Source organism: Colletotrichum destructivum, chromosome 11 (genome assembly GCF_034447905.1).
Source record: "Colletotrichum destructivum chromosome 11, complete sequence".
NCBI lineage: Eukaryota > Fungi > Ascomycota > Sordariomycetes > Glomerellales > Glomerellaceae > Colletotrichum > Colletotrichum destructivum.
In genome coordinates, this window is record NC_085906.1 from 770,442 (window position 1) to 789,421 (window position 18,980).

The 18,980-nt window shown below is 49.6% G+C and overlaps 5 protein-coding genes across 5 annotated transcripts; 4 read left to right on the forward strand and 1 right to left on the reverse strand.

Moving 5' to 3' along the window:
- Nucleotides 1-194: 194 nt before the first annotated feature.
- CDEST_15351 (uncharacterized protein) lies at nucleotides 195-701 on the forward strand (the record flags this gene model as incomplete). Its single annotated transcript, XM_062931507.1, has 1 exon — nucleotides 195-701. Exon 1 carries the CDS (start codon nucleotides 285-287, stop codon nucleotides 699-701), a length of 417 nt encoding a protein of 138 aa, XP_062787558.1. The 5' UTR covers nucleotides 195-284.
- Nucleotides 702-2,571: 1,870 nt separating this feature from the next.
- On the reverse strand, nucleotides 2,572-3,052 carry CDEST_15352 (uncharacterized protein; the record flags this gene model as incomplete). Its single annotated transcript, XM_062931508.1, has 2 exons — nucleotides 2,572-2,577; nucleotides 2,657-3,052. 2 exons carry the CDS (start codon nucleotides 3,050-3,052, stop codon nucleotides 2,572-2,574), a joined length of 402 nt encoding a protein of 133 aa, XP_062787559.1.
- A 504-nt stretch (nucleotides 3,053-3,556) lies between these two features.
- Nucleotides 3,557-4,553, forward strand: CDEST_15353 (Putative short-chain dehydrogenase/reductase SDR, NAD(P)-binding domain superfamily). The gene has a single exon (XM_062931509.1). It carries the CDS (start codon nucleotides 3,764-3,766, stop codon nucleotides 4,499-4,501), a length of 738 nt encoding a protein of 245 aa, XP_062787560.1. The 5' UTR covers nucleotides 3,557-3,763; the 3' UTR covers nucleotides 4,502-4,553.
- A 356-nt stretch (nucleotides 4,554-4,909) lies between these two features.
- Nucleotides 4,910-5,521, forward strand: CDEST_15354 (uncharacterized protein). Its single transcript, XM_062931510.1, has 2 exons — nucleotides 4,910-5,196; nucleotides 5,259-5,521. The coding sequence occupies exons 1-2, from the start codon at nucleotides 4,980-4,982 to the stop codon at nucleotides 5,318-5,320; spliced, it is 279 nt and encodes a 92-aa protein (XP_062787561.1). The 5' UTR covers nucleotides 4,910-4,979; the 3' UTR covers nucleotides 5,321-5,521.
- A 6,422-nt stretch (nucleotides 5,522-11,943) lies between these two features.
- Nucleotides 11,944-14,048, forward strand: CDEST_15355 (uncharacterized protein). The gene is made up of 4 exons (XM_062931511.1): nucleotides 11,944-12,179; nucleotides 12,254-12,551; nucleotides 12,709-12,797; nucleotides 12,854-14,048. The coding sequence occupies exons 1-4, from the start codon at nucleotides 12,149-12,151 to the stop codon at nucleotides 13,360-13,362; spliced, it is 927 nt and encodes a 308-aa protein (XP_062787562.1). The 5' UTR covers nucleotides 11,944-12,148; the 3' UTR covers nucleotides 13,363-14,048.
- Nucleotides 14,049-18,980: the final 4,932 nt, after the last annotated feature.

Sequence of the window (18,980 nt, forward strand, 5' to 3'; positions counted from 1 at the left end):
TATCTAAAGTTCCCAAGCTTGTTTCGAGGCGATTCAGGTTAACTGTAATTATGGACGTCGGGAGGTTCTGCAAATCTAGATGACATTTGTCTCTTTCGGGGAGTTTCATGTGAATTGCAGAGATTCCAGGCCACGATTGGGAAGTTTAAAGAGCCTGTTCGAGCTACCGCTATAATAACCAGCAGCAGTTCTTTGTCCACTTCTGTCACAATTGCTTTTATTCCCAATCCAATTTGTTCTACTTTCACTACAACTTCACAAGGGTTCAAGCTATCTTCATAACAATGAAGTCACAACATATCGCCCTGCCCGGTCTTCAGATAGCAACGGCCGCCTTTTTCGCCGTCGCCGCTGAGGCCAAGGTCTACTGCACTGATAACGCTGGTGTGGTGGTCACTCAAGCCAACTGCGATGGTACTCGACCGCCAGGCGCCTTCTTCCTCGCTGAGCACGACGGCGAGGACTTACAGCTAGGGAACATAGTTGCCGAGGACAAGTTCGACGCCGCCGACCCTGTTGCCCGCAAAGCCGAGGGGTACCCTGAGTCTGGCCTGGTCAAAGGCGGCTTTGGGCGCAGGTCACCTCAGAGACAGTGTGATCCGTCTATAGGGCACTGTGTTGTAAGTGGTGTCGGGAGGGGCGGCTCCGGTGGTGGTGGTGGTGGTGGTGGAGGCTTCTATTATCGCGGTGGTGGTAGTTAAATCACCTCATAGTTTTGCAGGAAATTTTCGTTGTCTTGAGATCTGTCTCACACAATACAATGGCTCTGTTTTCTAACACGAGGCCGATGGCTCTTGCAAACGTGATACAGGGTGACGAGCAGGGACCTTGTGGCCCTAAGTAAACTTTAATACGGTTGGGGTTAGGTGTTGTTTTGTTGCGGTGTTGTTATTGTTGTTGTTGTTGTTGTTGTTGTTGTTGTTGTTGTTGTTGTTGTATTTAACGCCATGGCGGCAAGGGTGGAACCCTTGTTGCAGACCTCCTGGAGGGTATGTGGCGTGGAGAGCTGTGGGCTAGGACTACGTACTTTATACATCGCCCTTCCTTTTGTCCTCTAAATCCTGCCTGATGGCTACTATGCCTTCTATCTGTCCCTGGTTCCTGCTGGTTCCCCAGATTCATTGCTTCCCGTCTATTCCCTATGAGGGTTCAGTTGGCTGTCTAGATCCTGTGCCGAAGCCTGTTCCCTAGTAGCGTGGACAGATCTTCCGGAAGAAGTCTGTCACGCCGAGGAAGGCCTCAAAGCCTTTGGGTCAGTCATTAGTCCCTTGAAGTATCGTTCAAGGGATCCCATAGGTCCTATGGGGTTGAGCGGACCAGATGGGTGGAGGATGGGCTACTGCTGCCTCCTCGCCAAGGTAGCCGGGCAGTAGACCAGATGATCTACGTCTTTTGCCTCCCCGCAGGAGCAGTTTAGCAAGGCTTCTGAAAGACACAAGTACATGTCAATATCACAAAGAGATCTCCATTGTCGAGAGGCGAGAGAAGAAGATTGAGGGATGTTATCAGTTCAAACTCCGCTAGCCTGTGCCCTTAAGCTTCCCCTAATCCGCATTGCAGAAGAATTTAACACGCGTTAGCGCTGAGTTCTGTTTCTTTTTACTTATTTTCATCGCGATAGGAAGTTCGCACATATTCATTCTCAAATCTGTGGGTTTTTACTCATTTGGTTTGCGAGAGGAAATTCCCGCCGGCTTGCTCTGGCGGCCTTTTGCTTTGAAATTCGGCCTCTAACAGTGTCCAGGAATCTTCAGCTGTACGGTATTCCATTTCTTCATCTGTTCGCCCCTTTGAAGATCCTCAGTTTCATAGTCTTACACTGACTCACCATTGTTGACTTTTCGAGAAAACCAACTGACCCACTGACTTCCCACATCATGATGGCCCACGTCCAGCTAACTTTCTAGGAGAGCATGGGCTTGACTCGAGCCGAAGCCTTCAACTGGGATGCCGATATAGAACGCTCTACTTGTACTCTTAGCACTCTTCGATTTCAGCAAACGTCGAGATCTCAACGGCCAGAATGAGCCTCGTGTCTTCTTGTTCTGGCTCCCTCACCCCCCATCCCCTTGACTTACATCTTGAGATAGTATATCACCCGTACTCGACAATAGGCACTGAGTACATGCAGTGGCCAAGTGACACTTTCTCTTTGGACCCCCTTCAGCTATCGAAGAGGTATCATAGCTAAACCATCCCTTGTGCAACGGACATCGAATTAGTATACAGTCCAACCTACCCATATCAGACCTCCGTACTCAACCTGTCCTGACAGACAATGTCGACACAAACTCCAACAGAAGACACGGGCTATAACCGCAAAAGACGCAAAATCCGCAAGTCCTGCAACGCTTGCAGCTCCCAAAAGATTCGCCGCGGCAAACAAAATCCCAAATGCCAGCGATGCGAAGCAAAGGGCCTCGAATGCGCATAATACCTGCGCCTTGAGATTACAGGGGTTCATGGCTCTGATGCTGGCAATGGTAATAGGGTCTCTTACGTTTACGATGACCTCACGCAGGGTTTGAACTTGAGACGGTCTTTGGTTCTGTGGGTTATGCATGCTTGCTATTACTCCTCCTCTGGCGGCTACACTAGCATAGTACTGTGCAGCGTTCCCCTGATTCATCGGTCCCAGTGCTTTAATATCCCTCACCATCTTGACCGTCAGATCGCTGGCTTTCAGCGCCTCCTTGGCGGCTGTGTTAGTGTCCTTGTTAGTGCTTGTGTTCTCCTTGATTTCGGCTGTGTTTTGTTGGATTGTGATTCTGATGCTGCTTGTGGTTCGGGTGGTGTTCTCATTGGCTGCCTTTGTCTCCATCCGCAAATCTTCAATCGCCTGGTGGACGTGACCGATGTCGGGGATGTTCTGTATCTTGACTATGAGTGCTAGGGTCCCGCTAAACGCGGCCCTGACTCCTTGAGGCTGGATAGGTTGACCGTTTGCTATGTCGATCGACTTCAGTGCTGTCTGGAGATATGTGCTTAGTTCTGCGGCGTGCTCTCGGTATGGCGTTGGCCAGGGCTGATCCTTGGGCCATGGGGTTGCCATGATGCCTGCGTCGCTATGGGCTTCACGACGGGCAAAAGGCTATCCAATTGACCGGTTAAATCGTGTTGTGGCGCTTGTATTTGCTCCGATTTCAAAAATCTCGTTCTCGCTGTTGTAGATGTTTGCGACGCGGTTGATGTTCGATTGTAGAGCCGTGCTGTCGTATGATGTTTGCTCTCTAAGCAATGGCACGGGAAACCCCCGCACTAATCTAAGAGAAATTACAATTCCCAACAATTTTGGATTCCAGATACGGGCAGTATTCAGTTGGGCCGGAAATTGTTGGGACTGTAGCATGCCCAGAATACTCGGGTGCCTCGGCATTGGTTGAATGGGTTTCAGCATTGGGCAAGGGCGATAAACTTTGGGCTTCAAACTCTCTTTCCAAAGCTTAGCCAACACTGACTAATTTTGGTCTTGGCTGTCGTTGTTCGTCCCCCAAAGATAAAGCTTTGGGAGCTCGAAATTTAGTTGCAATGTTATGTTTGGCCTTCCCCGCATCCTGGTCAGAGTCGCGAAACTAAAAGGCAGAAGGATCCGCTTCACGTCATGTGATGCGGACGACATCAATCTGGTTTCAATTATCTCGCTTGAATAATTAGAATCTCAAGTTTCTCACTATTTACACGTGAAACGACACTACACCGTGGGGAAGCCCCATTTCCCGCAGAGAGTCAAACAGAGTATCCAAGAACACCGGCCGAGAGAAAGATGTCTAGAGAGTCCACAGATCCAACGATCGCTCTCGTGACTGGGGCAAATCAGGGCATTGGCTACGAAATAGTCAAACAATTGGCTTCGCAACATCCAGACTATCACATACTTATGACAGGGCGGCGGCAAGACGCCATTACAAAAGCAGCTTCAGAACTCCAAGCAGCCGGGATGAATGTCGAGCCCCTTGTACTCGATATCACCTCTGACAACAGCATCAAATCAGCCGTTGATATAGTTCAAGCCAAGTTTGGTCACCTCGATGTCCTCATCAACAACGCCGCTATCCTCTTAGGCAGACCGGAGGACTCAATCAGACAGAGACTCACCACTGTCTTCGACACCAACGTTTTTGGGACGATCGCCGTCACTGAAGCCTTCATACCGCTTCTTCGCAATTCTACCAAGGTCAAACGCATTGTCTTCGTCAGTTCCGGGCTTGGAAGTCTCGCCATCAGGGCAGACCTGAGCCTGCAAGCAAAGGATTACATCGAGTACGGCTCGAGCAAAGCGGCGCTCAACCACGCCGCGCTGACCTTAGCCACAAGACATAGAGAAAATGATTCTTGGAAATTCAATATCTGCTGCCCTGGCCACTGTGCCACCAGCATGACTGGGTATAACGCACCAAATGAGGCTGCACTAGGGGCAGTCCGAGCAGTTCAATTGGCGACTTTGGGGCCTGATGGAGTCAATGCGACGTTTTCTAGTCGAAATGGGCCGCTCCCATGGTAAACGTACGAGCAGTGGAGTAAATAGGGCGAGATACCGTATAATATCTGCCCACGTCGGCAGCATCACGTTCATTTTGTCTCCTTAGGTCAATTTACACAATTTTGCCTCGCTGGCTTAAGAGGCCTTATTGATTGATTGATTCCTACTCGGTTTTGGCCGCTTCTTATCTGCAGCTATGGCCAGAAAGCGGGGTGACAGATCTTCTGTTAGATAATGGATGTCAATTCGATGCAATACACCTGGGTTCATTGATCAAAGAGTGGTTGTTGTGCTTGATTGAGGGATTCTCTGTCAGGCAGATATAAGGTTTATCCTTGTATCGGTGCATTCATTACTAAGCCAAAGCTGGATAAAGATGATATTCGGCCACGTTAGCAGTATCACATTCGTTTTATCTCCTTAGGTCAATTTACACAATATTGCCTCGCTGGCCTGACAACATCTTATAAATACTCTCCCACCTTCGTCGTTTTTGTCTATGGGCGCAATTTCACACATGCACCGGCGTTGCAAAACACTCTTTCGAATCTGTACCAAGACAACACCTTGTCGTTCCAATTACACCATGCAGTTGAATTCCAGCATCATTGCTCTAGTTAGCATGCTGGTTGCCTTTGGCATGGCAGCGCCTTCAGTTGATTCTGGAATCAGCCCTAATCCCGTATATCGAGATTTGAACAAAAGATGTACCGGCTGTAAGCAGTAGCCTAATGACTATCCAACGAACGTATTTATTCTAATGAACCTTATGTGGTAGACTGTAACCAAGGGTGCGAAGAGCAGCTTGGCTGCAGTTGCAAGGGGGAGCTTTGTGGCTAGTTATGTAGATAAATACTTAGCCCTACATTCCAAGGACGAAGGGATATGCCGCACTAGGCCACGTAGGTTGTACAACAGTACTGATCTGCGGTCGTTGGGATCGAGTATACAGCGAGTAGAATGCTGCAATGGGATGGAATAGTGTCTGATAAAAGAAAGGAAGAACAAAAACTACGCAACAAAAAGAATGCAAACCTGATGGCTGCTTCTACAAAGTGACCAAGTAAGCATTCCACATTGCGTCTCATGCTGCTTGTCCACACTCTCGTTCTGAATTTCGCTCCCCCGGCAGTTTCTGGACCTCATCGTCATTAGCTGCCAGTCTGTTTGTTAATAGGCTGCTGACCGTGACACAACTTGCTTTGGGTCACTCTGCCTTTCAAGTGTCTCCCTTTGTCAGCTACAAACCTGAGCATCTGCTCCTATCCCATTGACTGCTGCTCAACGTCAGTGGACCCAGGCTCACCTAACTACCCATTTGCACTCCGCAGGTTAGCCAGTGCACACGTTTTGGCTGAATTATAACCTGCTTCTATGTGTCGATGGAGAAAACAGGTACCTCTGGCATTACTAAAAGATTATTGACAGTAGGAGCATAAGAGAGGCTGAACACCAATTGGCCAACTTAAATGGATTCCTAGGGGGTTTTTCCCCCCCGCTCTACTCCGCACGAAGGCTTTGCTGACGTTCAGCAGCAGTCAATGAGATAATGACAGCGTCAGCGGCTTCGCCTTAGCGGCGGAAAGAGCAAACAGGGAAAGAAAAAATTCGAGATACGGTTGAACTCAGGATTTTCTCGGCTGCTGCGTTGCAGAAAACTGTCAAAGTACGTCAATTGATAGGACATCCTTGTCGTGACTATGGGTCTATCCCATTGCGTGCCAACTAGCCCCATTCTCACTGAGGTCGCATGACAGAATCCATGCATGCTTCTATGCGAGTCATGGACATAACCCATCCAGGATGGTCTGACTGTACTTAAACAGGCCAGCCTGTCATTTCCACCTGGCCCTAGCTCTGGAACAGTTATTAGGATAGCATTAGGCCCACAAGCCTGTGGTGATCCCATCCACTCTTTAGTACGAATAAGACACTCTTTTCTGCTCACTCATATATGCATATTCCGCTGGCCACCCTGACTAACCGTCAGTTATGAGCCCAGTCGACTCTAGCAACTGTCGTCTTGATTGATTCCTTCAGCCAAGAGGCAAGGACCTGTCACTCAGACAGCATCAATCGATCAAGTGCATTGCAACTCTTGAGACTATTCAGTCTCCTTTGGCCAGCGCCAATCCTGCAGCCACACAGGCCAGGATCTTCAGCTTCAACGGAAGCAACAACTCTGCCTCTCTATAGGCAATCGATCCATCCTAACGATATCGATACAACCCCACAAGGCTACAATTGCCTCTTCCTCAACCATGGAGTCATCTAAGGTCACTCAGAAGCTGACTTCTGACGCTGACTGGACCAAATGGTACGGAAACCTCAAGCTGGTGGCTAGGATCCATGAGGTCTGGAACTATATAGATCCAGACCAACAAGTGGTGAACATCAGGCCCCGTCTTACTGAACCAAGCCCTGAAGCCGAGAACTTCGTCAACGAGCTTGCCTTGGCTAAGGCCAGACATGCCGATCGAATGGAAGACTACAAAAGGGCTAACAAAGGCATCATTGCCGTTCTTTCCTGGGTCACCTCCACAGTTGAGGCCCAGTACATCAACCACGTCAGTGGTAAAGAGAGTCTCAGAGAAATGATCATCGCTCTCAGAGACGAGCTTGCCCCGGATAACTACGCGAGGCAACAACTCATTCTTCGTCGCTATCAAGCTCACATGGGCTCAATCAAGCGATCCAAGCTGTCTGATTGGCTCAGCAACTACATTGACATCATGGATGAGGTCGTTGACGTTGGACTTCCAGCGCTTCTTGACCCAACCACTCAAGTTGCTGACTTCCTTAAGGCAGTCGAGCCACTCGCTCCCAGCTACTATACAACTGCTACCTTCTCCTTCAACCAAAACGGCATAAAGAAACCCCCTAAGGCAGGAGAGAAATGTGCTGGAATTCAACAAGCCAACTTCTTCCGTCAATGGGTCAGGTCCTTCCATCCTGACTGGCTATTCAAAGATGCCAAAGCATCTAGCTTCGCCACTTGGCAAGGAGAAGATGAGAAGGGCAATCCAACAGAGTCACAAGGGAAAAGAAACGAGATACTGGTTCCCAAGTGTCCTGCTTGCCTTGGTTATATAAAACACTGGGTCATTGACTGTCCTCACTTCAACCCGGAGAAGAGGAAGGCTAGTTACGACCCAAACCATCCTCAGAACAAGAAGGCTATTGAACGGGGTCAGGCCTGGCTTAAGAAGAACCCAAGGGCGCAGGGGCGACTCAACAACGCTAAAGTCTCCTCGTCAGCCTCGTCAGACAAGCCGGCTACTCAATCTTCCTCTCCACCGTACAAGGAGAACGCAGGTCAAAGTTCTTCCTACTTCAACCAAGAGCAGTCAGACTCCGATAGGGACACCGAACACAGTTCTGATTCCTCGTCCTTCTATGCTGCCCCAAACAGCGCTCCAGCAATAAGTCTATATGCTGGTTTTCCACTCCGGAACAGTGTTATCGTCGACTCTGGGACTGGATTCCACATCTGCAACGATCGCTCTAGAATGAAGGATCTAGACTTCAGCCATTCAACAGAGTTCACTACTGGAGGAGGAAGAATGACAGCTATCGCTCGCGGGACTATGAAGATCCGCCCTAACCAAGGTGGTCTCAGGAAGAAAGGGTTTATCGTACGGGATGCCTGGTATTGCCCAGACTACCCTGTAACCCTCATTGGAGCTGAGCCCCTGAAGGAAAAAGGCCTGATCTTCACGGTTCGCCATCCAGGACTTGAGACCAGAACAGGAGAGGTCCTGTATCACACACCTTGGAAACATGGTCAATATCTCCTGGAGTACCACAATCATGACTCAACTATTGCTCAAGCTTCATCCTTTAATAACAATGACACCACGACGTCAGTCCCAGCAAATACAACCTCCGATAAACACGTTAGCTTCGTTCTTTCAGACGCCCAGCCTGCAGCCAAGCGAGGTCAACCTAATTCCAGGGATCCTCTTACGCCCTCCATTGCAGAGGCCATGATCTGGCACGAACGTCTCGGCCATCCAAGTGCAAAAGCTCTTGAGCATCTGCTCAAGACCAGCCGAGGAATCAAGATTCAGGGGGTGACAACCATCGAATGCGAGGCTTGCAGCACAGGCAAGGCGATTCGTAAAGTCTCAAGAAGGAGGCCTGACCACAATCCGACCGCCCCAGGAGATTACGTCTCCATAGACTTCTTCACACTGAGAAGGACCTATAATGGTGAGAAGATCGTCCTGCTCGTAAGGGACGAATGGAGTGGGTTTACATGGGTCCGGTTCCTCAATTCTCGTAAGGAGGGACTCCAGGCGATCATTCAGATCGCCACATTTCTTGAGCAACAATACCACTTCAAACTCTCGATCCTTCGCCTTGATTGGGAAACAGCTCTTCGAAATGCCTTCGACTTGTGGGCAGCAGATAACGGCAAGCTTATTGAGCGATCTGCAGCCTATACTGGGGCTCAAAATCCAGCAGAGAAGGCTGGTGAGATTCTCTTCAAGATCACCAGGGCCCTACGATATCAATCACGATTCCCAGAGGAATTAGCCCCTGAACTTGTGAGAGCTGCAAATTATCTCAGCAACAGAATGCCCCGCAAGAGGCACGCTTGGCAAACCCCAGAGGGATTGATCAATTCTTGGCTCAACTCTAGGCCCTGGACTACTCATCAGAGAGCTGAGCTCCCCCAACTTGCTCATCTACGACGATACGGCTGCAAGGCCTACCCGCTCACTGCAACATACCTTAGAGGGGAAGAGAAGGCGAAAAAGACCGAGCCTAGAGCCCACGTTGGGTATCTCTGTGGTTATGACAGTACCAACATCTATCGCATCTGGGTCCCAGCCATCAACAAGGTCATGAGGACTAGGGACGTCACATTCGACGAAACGAAGCTATACGACCCCAGCCAGGAGGATACCAGTCTCCTTCATCGAACGGAGCTAGAGAGAGTTTTCTCTATTTTGGAGATTCCGATTCCTGATCCTCAGAGTGAAGATCTCCCCTTGGATTCACGACTGTGGAATGACGAAGACCTCTGGCATCATTCAGCTGCTGCAGTTGGACCAAGGGATGCCAGGGAACAGTGCTTCGACCAACAGCGAGAGCCTCAACTGCCTACTCCTACTGGTTCTCCAGGAACACAACTTCAGGAGTCACACACTCCTTCAGTTGAGGGGGTGGAAGAGCATGTTTTAACCTATACAGACCCAGAAGAAGAGACAGTTACTCAGCAACTGTCACTACAAACAACTTCAGACTCAGATCAACCTTTCATTCAGGACCCTCCTACTCCTGAGTCAACAACCCATGAAGAGTCACCCACTCCGGATACTGCAATTCAGGATCGCTCGCCCTCCACCTCATCATCATCCTTAGCAACGACCGCTGAGTCAACAATCCACGTCGCTGATTCTTCGGATGCTCCACCTCCTACTATAGGTACAGGGAGACCAAAAGGACGACCAAGAGGAAGTCGCAATAACTCTATTTACAATCGGGAAACGCCAATTGGTCAAACCAATCATCAACCAGAGGCAGCTACAAGATCCTCTCGCCGACTTAAGGATAGATCTTCATCAATCAGATCTTCCTTCTTCCAATTGACCGATTCAGCCAAGGAAAAGGATAGATGGGACGACTTCGCTCATGATCTAGGTCAAATTCATCGCAGAGACCTCCCCTCACCTCCCCAGAAATACTCCGAAGCAAAAGAGCACAAGTTCTGGCCCAAGTGGCTGGCGGCAATGAACGTGGAATATCGAACAGTCTGGAAGAAGGGCACCTTCGAGCTTACCAGACTGGAAGACGTCAATCAGAAGATCCATCGAATTCTTCCTCTCAAATGGGTATATACCTACAAATTCGACAAGCATGGATTTCTCAAGCGATTCAAAGCAAGGATCTGTGTTAGAGGAGATCTTCAACCACTCAATGGGCTGGAAACCTACGCATCGACACTCGCTGGAAGATCATTTCGCAGCGTGATGGCCCTTGTGGCACGTTTCAACCTAGAGACGATGCAGCTTGATGCTGTAAATGCCTTCACTAACGCTACTCTTGATGAACTGGTTTATGTCTGGTTCCCTCCGGGCTACAGCAGGCCGGGATCCTGCCTCATCCTTCGCAAGGCACTCTATGGTCTGAGGAGAAGCCCTCTTTTGTGGCAGAAGAGCCTCTCCGACACTCTCAAGAGACTTGGACTTGCTCCCCTTGATGAGGACGACTGTATCCTCATTGGCAAGGGAGTCCTAGTCTTCTTCTTTGTTGACGATATTGCGGTGATCTATCGTAAGAAAAACGAAAAGATGGCCGAGCAAGTCGTCAAGGGACTTCAAGAGATCTACGAGATGAAGATCATGGGAGAAATGAACATCTTTCTAGGCATACGAGTCATCAGAGACCGCAAGGCTGGCAGGCTTTGGCTCAGCCTTGATAACTACATTGCCAAGGTCTGTGACGAATTCGGAGCCAACAAGAGGAAGAAGCCAACCGGGACGCCAATGGCTGCCGATAATCTTGTTCCTAATGATCAGCAAGCAACTACAGCAGAAATCCATCACTACCAGCGACTCATTGGATCCCTAAACTATGCAGGAGTCGTTGGAAGACCAGACATCTCTAGAACTTCATCTAGACTCTCTGAATTCCTCACCAACCCATCAGCCAACCACAAGAAGGCAGCCGACGCTTGCCTTGACTACCTCGATCATACTCGTTATCTCGCGATCGAATACAACTCTCAAGGACCAGGAACTCTCTTCTGTGCCTCAGATGCCTCCTTTGCTGACGACCTCGCAACTCGCAAGAGCACCCAAGGGTATATGATGATGATGTTTGGTGGCCCTATTGGCTGGAGGTCATCTAAGCAACGTCGCGTTGTTACCTCGAGTACTGAGGCTGAGCTGGTCGCCCTCACGCAAGCTGCAAAGGAATACAAGGCCACTATCCGACTAGTCGAACAACTTCAGCTTGATCTTGATGGTGACTACTCTCTCCAGTGCGACAACCAAGCAACCTTGAGACTCCTCACCACCGAGAGACCTCAAGTGACTAGCAAGCTTCGTCATATCAATATCAGCAATCTTTGGCTTCGTCAGGAAGTCAGGGATGGTCTCATCAACTTCAACTGGATCAAAACCAATGAGATGGTCGCAGACGGACTCACCAAAGCACTGCCAGCTCAGAAGCACTGCCGATTTCTAGCCCAGCTAGGTATGGCAAACGTTGAGCAACAAGTCAAGGCTCTCAGAGAAGCCGAGATAGCTCAGGCAGCTTAGATGCTTGGGTAGGATGATCTGCAGACCAGATCAGCAGTGGTCACAACACCACACGACTTGATCAAGGGAAATCCCAATCTTGGGTCTTCAACACTACATTACCCTACCTTCTGTCGCTCTCGCTAATCGTCAGTTATCAAAAGCTCTGCTTTATCCAGAGACACAACTTCAACAGTTGCTTCTCTGAGGGGGTGTGACAGAATCCATGCATGCTTCTATGCGAGTCATGGACATAACCCATCCAGGATGGTCTGACTGTACTTAAACAGGCCAGCCTGTCATTTCCACCTGGCCCTAGCTCTGGAACAGTTATTAGGATAGCATTAGGCCCACAAGCCTGTGGTGATCCCATCCACTCTTTAGTACGAATAAGACACTCTTTTCTGCTCACTCATATATGCATATTCCGCTGGCCACCCTGACTAACCGTCACTTCCCCTCAGCACATAGACTATTGCACGGCTATTGATCTATCCATGTTAACAATCTACCCTCTTAGCAGACCCTCGCTACGATGCCATTAAGGAAATTGCCTCGCACCCCCTCGATCCCGACACCGCGCTTGTGACCCTCACCGTTCTCGTGAAAGGCTCTCGCGAGGATATATCCGAGTGGGACATCCAGGAACATAGACCGACCCTTCTCTTCGACTACTGGGCCAGCTTCAAAGGCAGAACACAGCAGGATGTTCTCGGCATTGGAGATCTGTACCATCCTTACAGGCTCTTGCAACACCGTTGTGTCCGCGGCCAATGGCAGGTGCTCGTCCAGTGGTTAGGGACTCGGAGAAAGGGGAATATGTCTCCTGGGAGCCCGCTGTGAAGTTGCGCGTCGATGCCCCTGATGTGATGACCGAGTACTGCGGCTACGTGGATGACGAGAGTGCAAAGACCGCCCTCATGGGGGATATGGTCACGTTGGACTCGGCAAGGCTAATGTCAAGTCTGCTGTTGAGAGTACCGCCTCTACCACTAAGCAAACCACAAAGCGCAAAAGAGACAGTTTGACTGGGCATCCCAAATCAGTCAGCGATAGGCGCAGACGATGTATCTCCCGCTCCTATGCTCTTCCGTTCCTACTTGATTACTGACATCACCCATAGCCTCCCGGCATGACTCAATACCTGCCATCAAGTCGCCTATCCCCAAGCCGTCCCCTTTCAAAAAAGTACAATCGCAAGCCCTTGCCGACGGTCTGATACCACCCCAAAGAACGCCTAAATCCACCTTTGCTACCAGACGGCAATCAAATCTTACCGTGGGCTCTATAACATCCGGGGTCACCTCGTCTGCTCATGCACAGCCCCAGTCAAGACAAAAAAGCCTGCGGGAATCCTCCGTGGCAAACTCAAGTACCACGGCCTCTCGGCGTCTCAGTCCTGCAGACGTTTCCCGGACGATGCTGCGGTTCATGGACAGTTTCACCGTCGGCGACATGCAGAAGGTCTGCAGCTTTATTGATGAGAATTGTACGGGAAAGCTTCGCTTTCCTCTCTACAGCGGTGGTGATTGGGATGGCAATGCTGCCAGCGGAAGGTGGGTTGACGTATTTATGCTGAGCCCGTTAGGCCGCCTAGGCCAATGCGATAATGAAGTCGAGACGGAGGAGTGATATTAATGTGGAATGAGGGATTTTGATACTGTTGGTTTCACTGCAGGGTATTGATCGATTGAACCAGAGCAATAGCGCGACTAATCACACTGGGCAGGTTGCTCGTTTGGTTCGGGTTGTTGGTATTATTATGTATCCTTTTTGGTATGTTTGGGCCTGCCCTGCGGCAGCCTCTGGTGGGGTGATAGAATCCATGCATACTTCTATGCGAGTCATGGACATAATCCTTTCGGAATGGTCTGACTGTACAAAAACAGGCCAGGGTGTTATTTCCATCTGCTTCTAACTCTGTAAGACTTATTAGGATAGTTGAAAACCCCGAACATATTGTTACTTATACTAACTAATAACACCTGCGTGACGCAATGGCAAGCGTCTGGCAGCGTCTGCGTGCACTGCGCGCAGACGGTTGGTTCGATTCCGACCGCAGGAAAAGCCGTTTTTGCAGTGACCTGATTGGTCGCCAGGTATCTAACACTGCAAAAAAACGGAGCCCTGGGCCCCACATGCACAATGGGGCTCTGACAACAGTGCACGCATTGAGTTAAACTGCATAGTGTTATTAGTAAAAGAGTTAGACAAAAACAAGCTGCAATACTGTATAGGAATATAAGGGGGTTTTCCTTTAACCCTTTAAAGGGGGGTTACCCCTTATATGTATAGAGAATCTAGTATAGTGTCTATAGTACTGTGTGAGGAGCCCCTTTATTATATAGTTAGCTATATAAATAAAACTCCCTTAATAATAATAATACTAACTAATAACAGATCTATGGGAGATTGTACGGCATCTTAAGTTCTCTAACAGGCCTAAATGTCGCTTTCCTAGCCTCTATACCGGGAGGCTGACCGTGACATAATTCTATGCCAACTAGCCTCTGTTAGGCTGAGGCAGGCGGCGTTGTCTTATTTACTTAGGTAAGGCAAGGGGCTTGTGCTAAGTAATTATACTAACTAGAACTGTCGGGTTGCTTGCAGCAAAAGCGTTTCCGAATCGGCGAGCGCTCTCGATGCGAACGTGAAACTTTCGCCATTCATGTTAATCACGTCGCGTTCCGGGAGGATCTCAGACTCCAGACCTGTAACGACCTATCGCATCTCAGCTTGTGCAGTGCCTTGTACTCAATCGCCACGGCAGGAACGTTTCGACCGTCAGAAGTGCGATACATGCAGGACTGGTCCGCCCGATTGCCTTTCCCCCTCATCCTGCGCCGAGGCTCGCGGCTTATTGACCTCAGGCTGACGTCGGCACGCCAGTTGAATCTGTCTCGATGGATATGTGCTCCGTAGCTTCGGATAATACCTCATCGGTCTGACCGAGATTTGTATGGCTCTCAAACGTACGGTTCCCTGCAAGCCAATATCTGTTTGCAGTTGCGGGTTGCTGTCTACCTCACCAACCAGCTTTTGAACCACATTGTCGACAGTATCGCGCTGAAAGTTCCGGAGAGCAGTTTCGCGATCAGGGATATCACAAATTCCAATTGATGTGGAGATGGAAAGACGGCTTCGGAGTAGAAATACTGCCTCAGCGAAAGCTGGTTCCTGATCTCCTCTTGCCGTGTTGCGAAGTCGTCCCACGGGATGATTCGTCGGGGGAAAATTCGGCCGGTCTGATTTGTTGTATCGCCTTGCGTAGTCAAGGTGCGGTCAGTCACGATCTCAATAGCGGCACTGAGAGAGTGGCAGGCTTCGAGATATTTATGGATTGTCTGTGGTCGTGATGCTTCAGCGAGTCCTTCAACTTGGTCCTTGCGTCGTCGTTGCTCGTTCTCGCGTCGAATTTGCTCTTCCCGAAGTTGCCAACGTAATATGGTGATTTCGTCGTCCATTAATGACAATCGAATCGTGGAGTCCGACTCGCTATGCATGTACGTTAGCCCCAAAGTCCCTCTGAGCTTTTCAAACTGACAGCAAGACACTAGAAACTTGGCCGTTTCTAACTTCGACGTCTCAGCCCGGACTGGTTTACTGGCACTCAGAGTGGATCAGAGTGGATCAGATTTGAGCGCTCACTTTCGATGATGATGATGATGTATTTAACGTCCAGAGTAAAAGGGACGTGCCGGGCGGTACCGACATGGTCTATCCTAATCTAAACTATTTTACAGGCTGCCGTCTTCACCTAACGTTCCTGGTCAATGACTCGGGCAGATTTCGGAAAAGAAATTGGTCGCCTCCATCCATTCGCACAGAAGAGAAGCTCCCTGCGTAGTACCTAGCAGAAAATCTATGCTTGCCTTCGCCATACGTCGGCGGAGATGCCGCGGGGTGGCCTTACGGCCACGCTTGCAGAAGTAGAAGTGTACTGGGGTTTTGCGTCTTCCGCAACTGCAGTGAAGTAGTGCGTCTTGGTGGGCAAATCTCTCGTGGTACGCTGCAAAGTCTCCATGATGCGATCTTGCCGCATATAGCCTTCCTAGCAGATGCCGAGGAAGGCGAAGTTCGGGGGGCTTGGGATGAGGACTTATCCCAAGGTCGGCATACTGCCGAGGGCAGATTGACGGCCATCTCCTAGCGAAAGCCTGCAGATCGGCTGCTCTGGACTCCCGCTTCAGGTGCGCCAATGTAGGCTGTGGCTGTGATTCTGGGGTTTGTCTGCAGGCCTCCTTGGCAAGAGCGTCTGCTTCCTCGTTTCCAGCTATTCCCGTGTGTCCAGGGCACCACCAAATGTATACCCTGCCAGGCATCGTCCAGCTTGTCCGTCCTCTCTGTGCCCAAGAGGCGGAGAGCTCACTAAAGGCCCTAAACCTAGCCTGGCTGCTTCCTGGGCTCCGGGTGACGAGTCTGGCTGCGACTGCGAGGTTATCGAGGCAGATGTGAACATTGTCTGCCATCCGCGCCGTGGGAGACCTCATGGCTTCCAGTAGGCCCCGGAAAGCGGCTTGCGCTTCTGCGTCAAAGACCTCCGTCTGGTGGCCGAGCGGCTCTGATCCTCGGAAGATCTGCCGTGTGGCCTGGTACCCAACCCAGCCTGCTCCGGCGGCGGTTCTGCTACCGTCCACCATTAGGGAACCGTCAGTATAGACAACAATGTCCCGCTTTGAGAATGTTCCCAGTCTACCTGTAAAGGCGGTGGCCAGTTCATCCTTGGTCTTCCTTGGTTCATAGCCGACCATGCTCAGGGCTGTGTGCCAGTCGGCTGAGCGCTCCCAAGGCGGTAGCTCTAGCGGGTCGATGTATTCGGCATTTCTCTCGATAAGGCTTGCCATTCGCCGCAGTCTTGAGTCCGGTCCGGGCCTGTCTCCGAGCCTCGTTCGGAGGGGGTGTCGATCGTCAAGGCGATGGATCCTTACAGAGGCTTTATGGAGCTTCGCATCTAGCATCACCTCTGCTGGGGGCAGGGCAGCTTCACGCTGTAGGATCAGTACAGGCGTCGTTCTATACACAGGAAGTGCAGCTCGAATAGCCACGCTCTCACTTTCGGGATCACTGGCGATCAAGCTTTTCGAGCGCTGATTTCCTTATCTCCATGTGACCTTGTATCTTAGTTCTTCCGAGCCGGAGGAGTCGCCCTTATTTCGGTGTTAAGACTTTTGGAGACTAATTGTTCTTTTCAGGAGAAAAACATGAACAATAGCGAGAACGAAATTTTCGAAAACAGCACTAAATCGAGCGAAACACGCCTGCTTGCAGCCACAAAGGCTCCTCTGGGCACAATGCCATCCTCGGCATTGATGCTGCTTTCAAAGGGGCCCACGTGTGGCTGTAGAGCAGACCCTGACCACCGAATTTTCGAGAGCAAGACGCAAGAAACGACGGGTCAATGGACAATACTATCGCCACCACCGCGGGCGAGCCACGAGCCACTACACGAAGCACAACGACCGCGCCCAAACAACCAATAACCCTAAGCTTTTTACTGTGCTAAGATATTATTACAGATGCGTCGCTAGGCAAATTTCTAAAAGTTTGCTTTGTTACATGCTCAATAGGTTTACCCTAATTCTATATGGCCCTCAAGACCGGTTGATGCACCCCAGTTTCCTCACATTCCATACTGCCATCTTAGTTGAAATTGGCCCATATTTCTCCTTTAGAAGTCTCTCTACACTGAAATGGATATGTGCAACCCTCCCAGCAGCCACTAAAACGTCGAGGTCGGCCTCGAACTATGCCATCCCCTCCATATGTCACAACATCCGTGCAACGCTCGCCTTTGGCGCTCTTTCCATTGACGCAACAGTAGTGGCCATCATAAAGACACCGGTTTGTAACAGTGAACAGATATTTCTGGGAGCATAAATGACAGACCCAGTTCAAAATATGAGGCATACTCAATATATCGACTGGCCTAGGCAGTTTCTTAAATAGTTTGGGTCCGTTAAACTGTAATGTGATTACTGTCGTAATATACAGCGCCCCTCTAGAGCTCATAGTTCCTACTTAGAACCCATGTGAGACTGTTTCTGGCGATGATGATAGGATTTAGTCAAGCCGAAATGCAGCTGCTTGGTGATGCTGACCAAATCGTAAGGAAAAGCATTGAACAAAGGAACACGTTATCGGTTACTGAGCCTTGCAATACATAAATTACGTGATCTTAGATGATTGTATTTAAAACACTAGGGATTAACTGATGTTGGAAGCTGTATACCTCCTCTATGGTTCGGGAAACACATCACTATTAGTTACCTTTGACCGAAGACTGGCGTATACTTAGGCACCGTCAATTTTCCAATGAGTTAACCGCTTACAGTGGACATAGTTGCGTTACCAAATGCTTTGTTACGTCCGTTATGGCCAAGAAGCTGCCATGAGACGTTACATCTGGAGATTTGCAACGTTGACCCTCTATGCTCTCGGGATAGACGATTTGACCGCACGAAATACAAACGGTGGCAACGCACGACAGCAGTCAAACGCCACCCAACAAGACAAGGGCTGGCCGTTTTGACAAACCCAAAGCCGCCAGGCTTGATGGACACCAACTACGGTTTCCAACGTTAGGAGCTAGCTGGAACATCCTGTCTTATCAGTTATTGTTGTGTTATCTTTTTTCTGATGGTTAGATTACCTTCTACCTGTCTGGGTTCGACGTACCTAATGCCTCGTTCTAATGAGCTCATCGGGTGACTGTGTTGACGGAAACTCCGGTGTCAGTACTTTTCTGTCAGACATTTGAATCACAGTCATGACTGAAGCCTCAGTACTGGAACTCAATGCGGAAACTCGTCTCAGCTGCTTCAACCCTTGGATTAGGGACGCTTTGGGCCTCTCAAAACAGCATACGGTCGACAAATCGAGGATAAGATGCGGCGAAATGTAATCCACATTACAAAGACTTCTTCCCAACGATTCACAAGGCCTTTACTCAAGAACTTACAGAAAATAACATTCAGAGAGGGCTAAAAGACTCTGGGATTGTCCCTCTAAGTGTAGAAAGTGTGCTATTAAGCTAGACGTCAAGATACACACTCCAACACCTCCTGGATTACTTCCGACAACACTACTCCCTTGGGTTTCCAAGACACCAAGCAACCCAACAGAAGCAACTCTCCAGTCAACACTAAATAAAACTCGAATCACTCATCATTGGAATAGCTCCCCAGCACCTAATAATCACGCCATTGACCATATTCTTAGAGAAACACTTGGAATAACGCATGATAATGCGT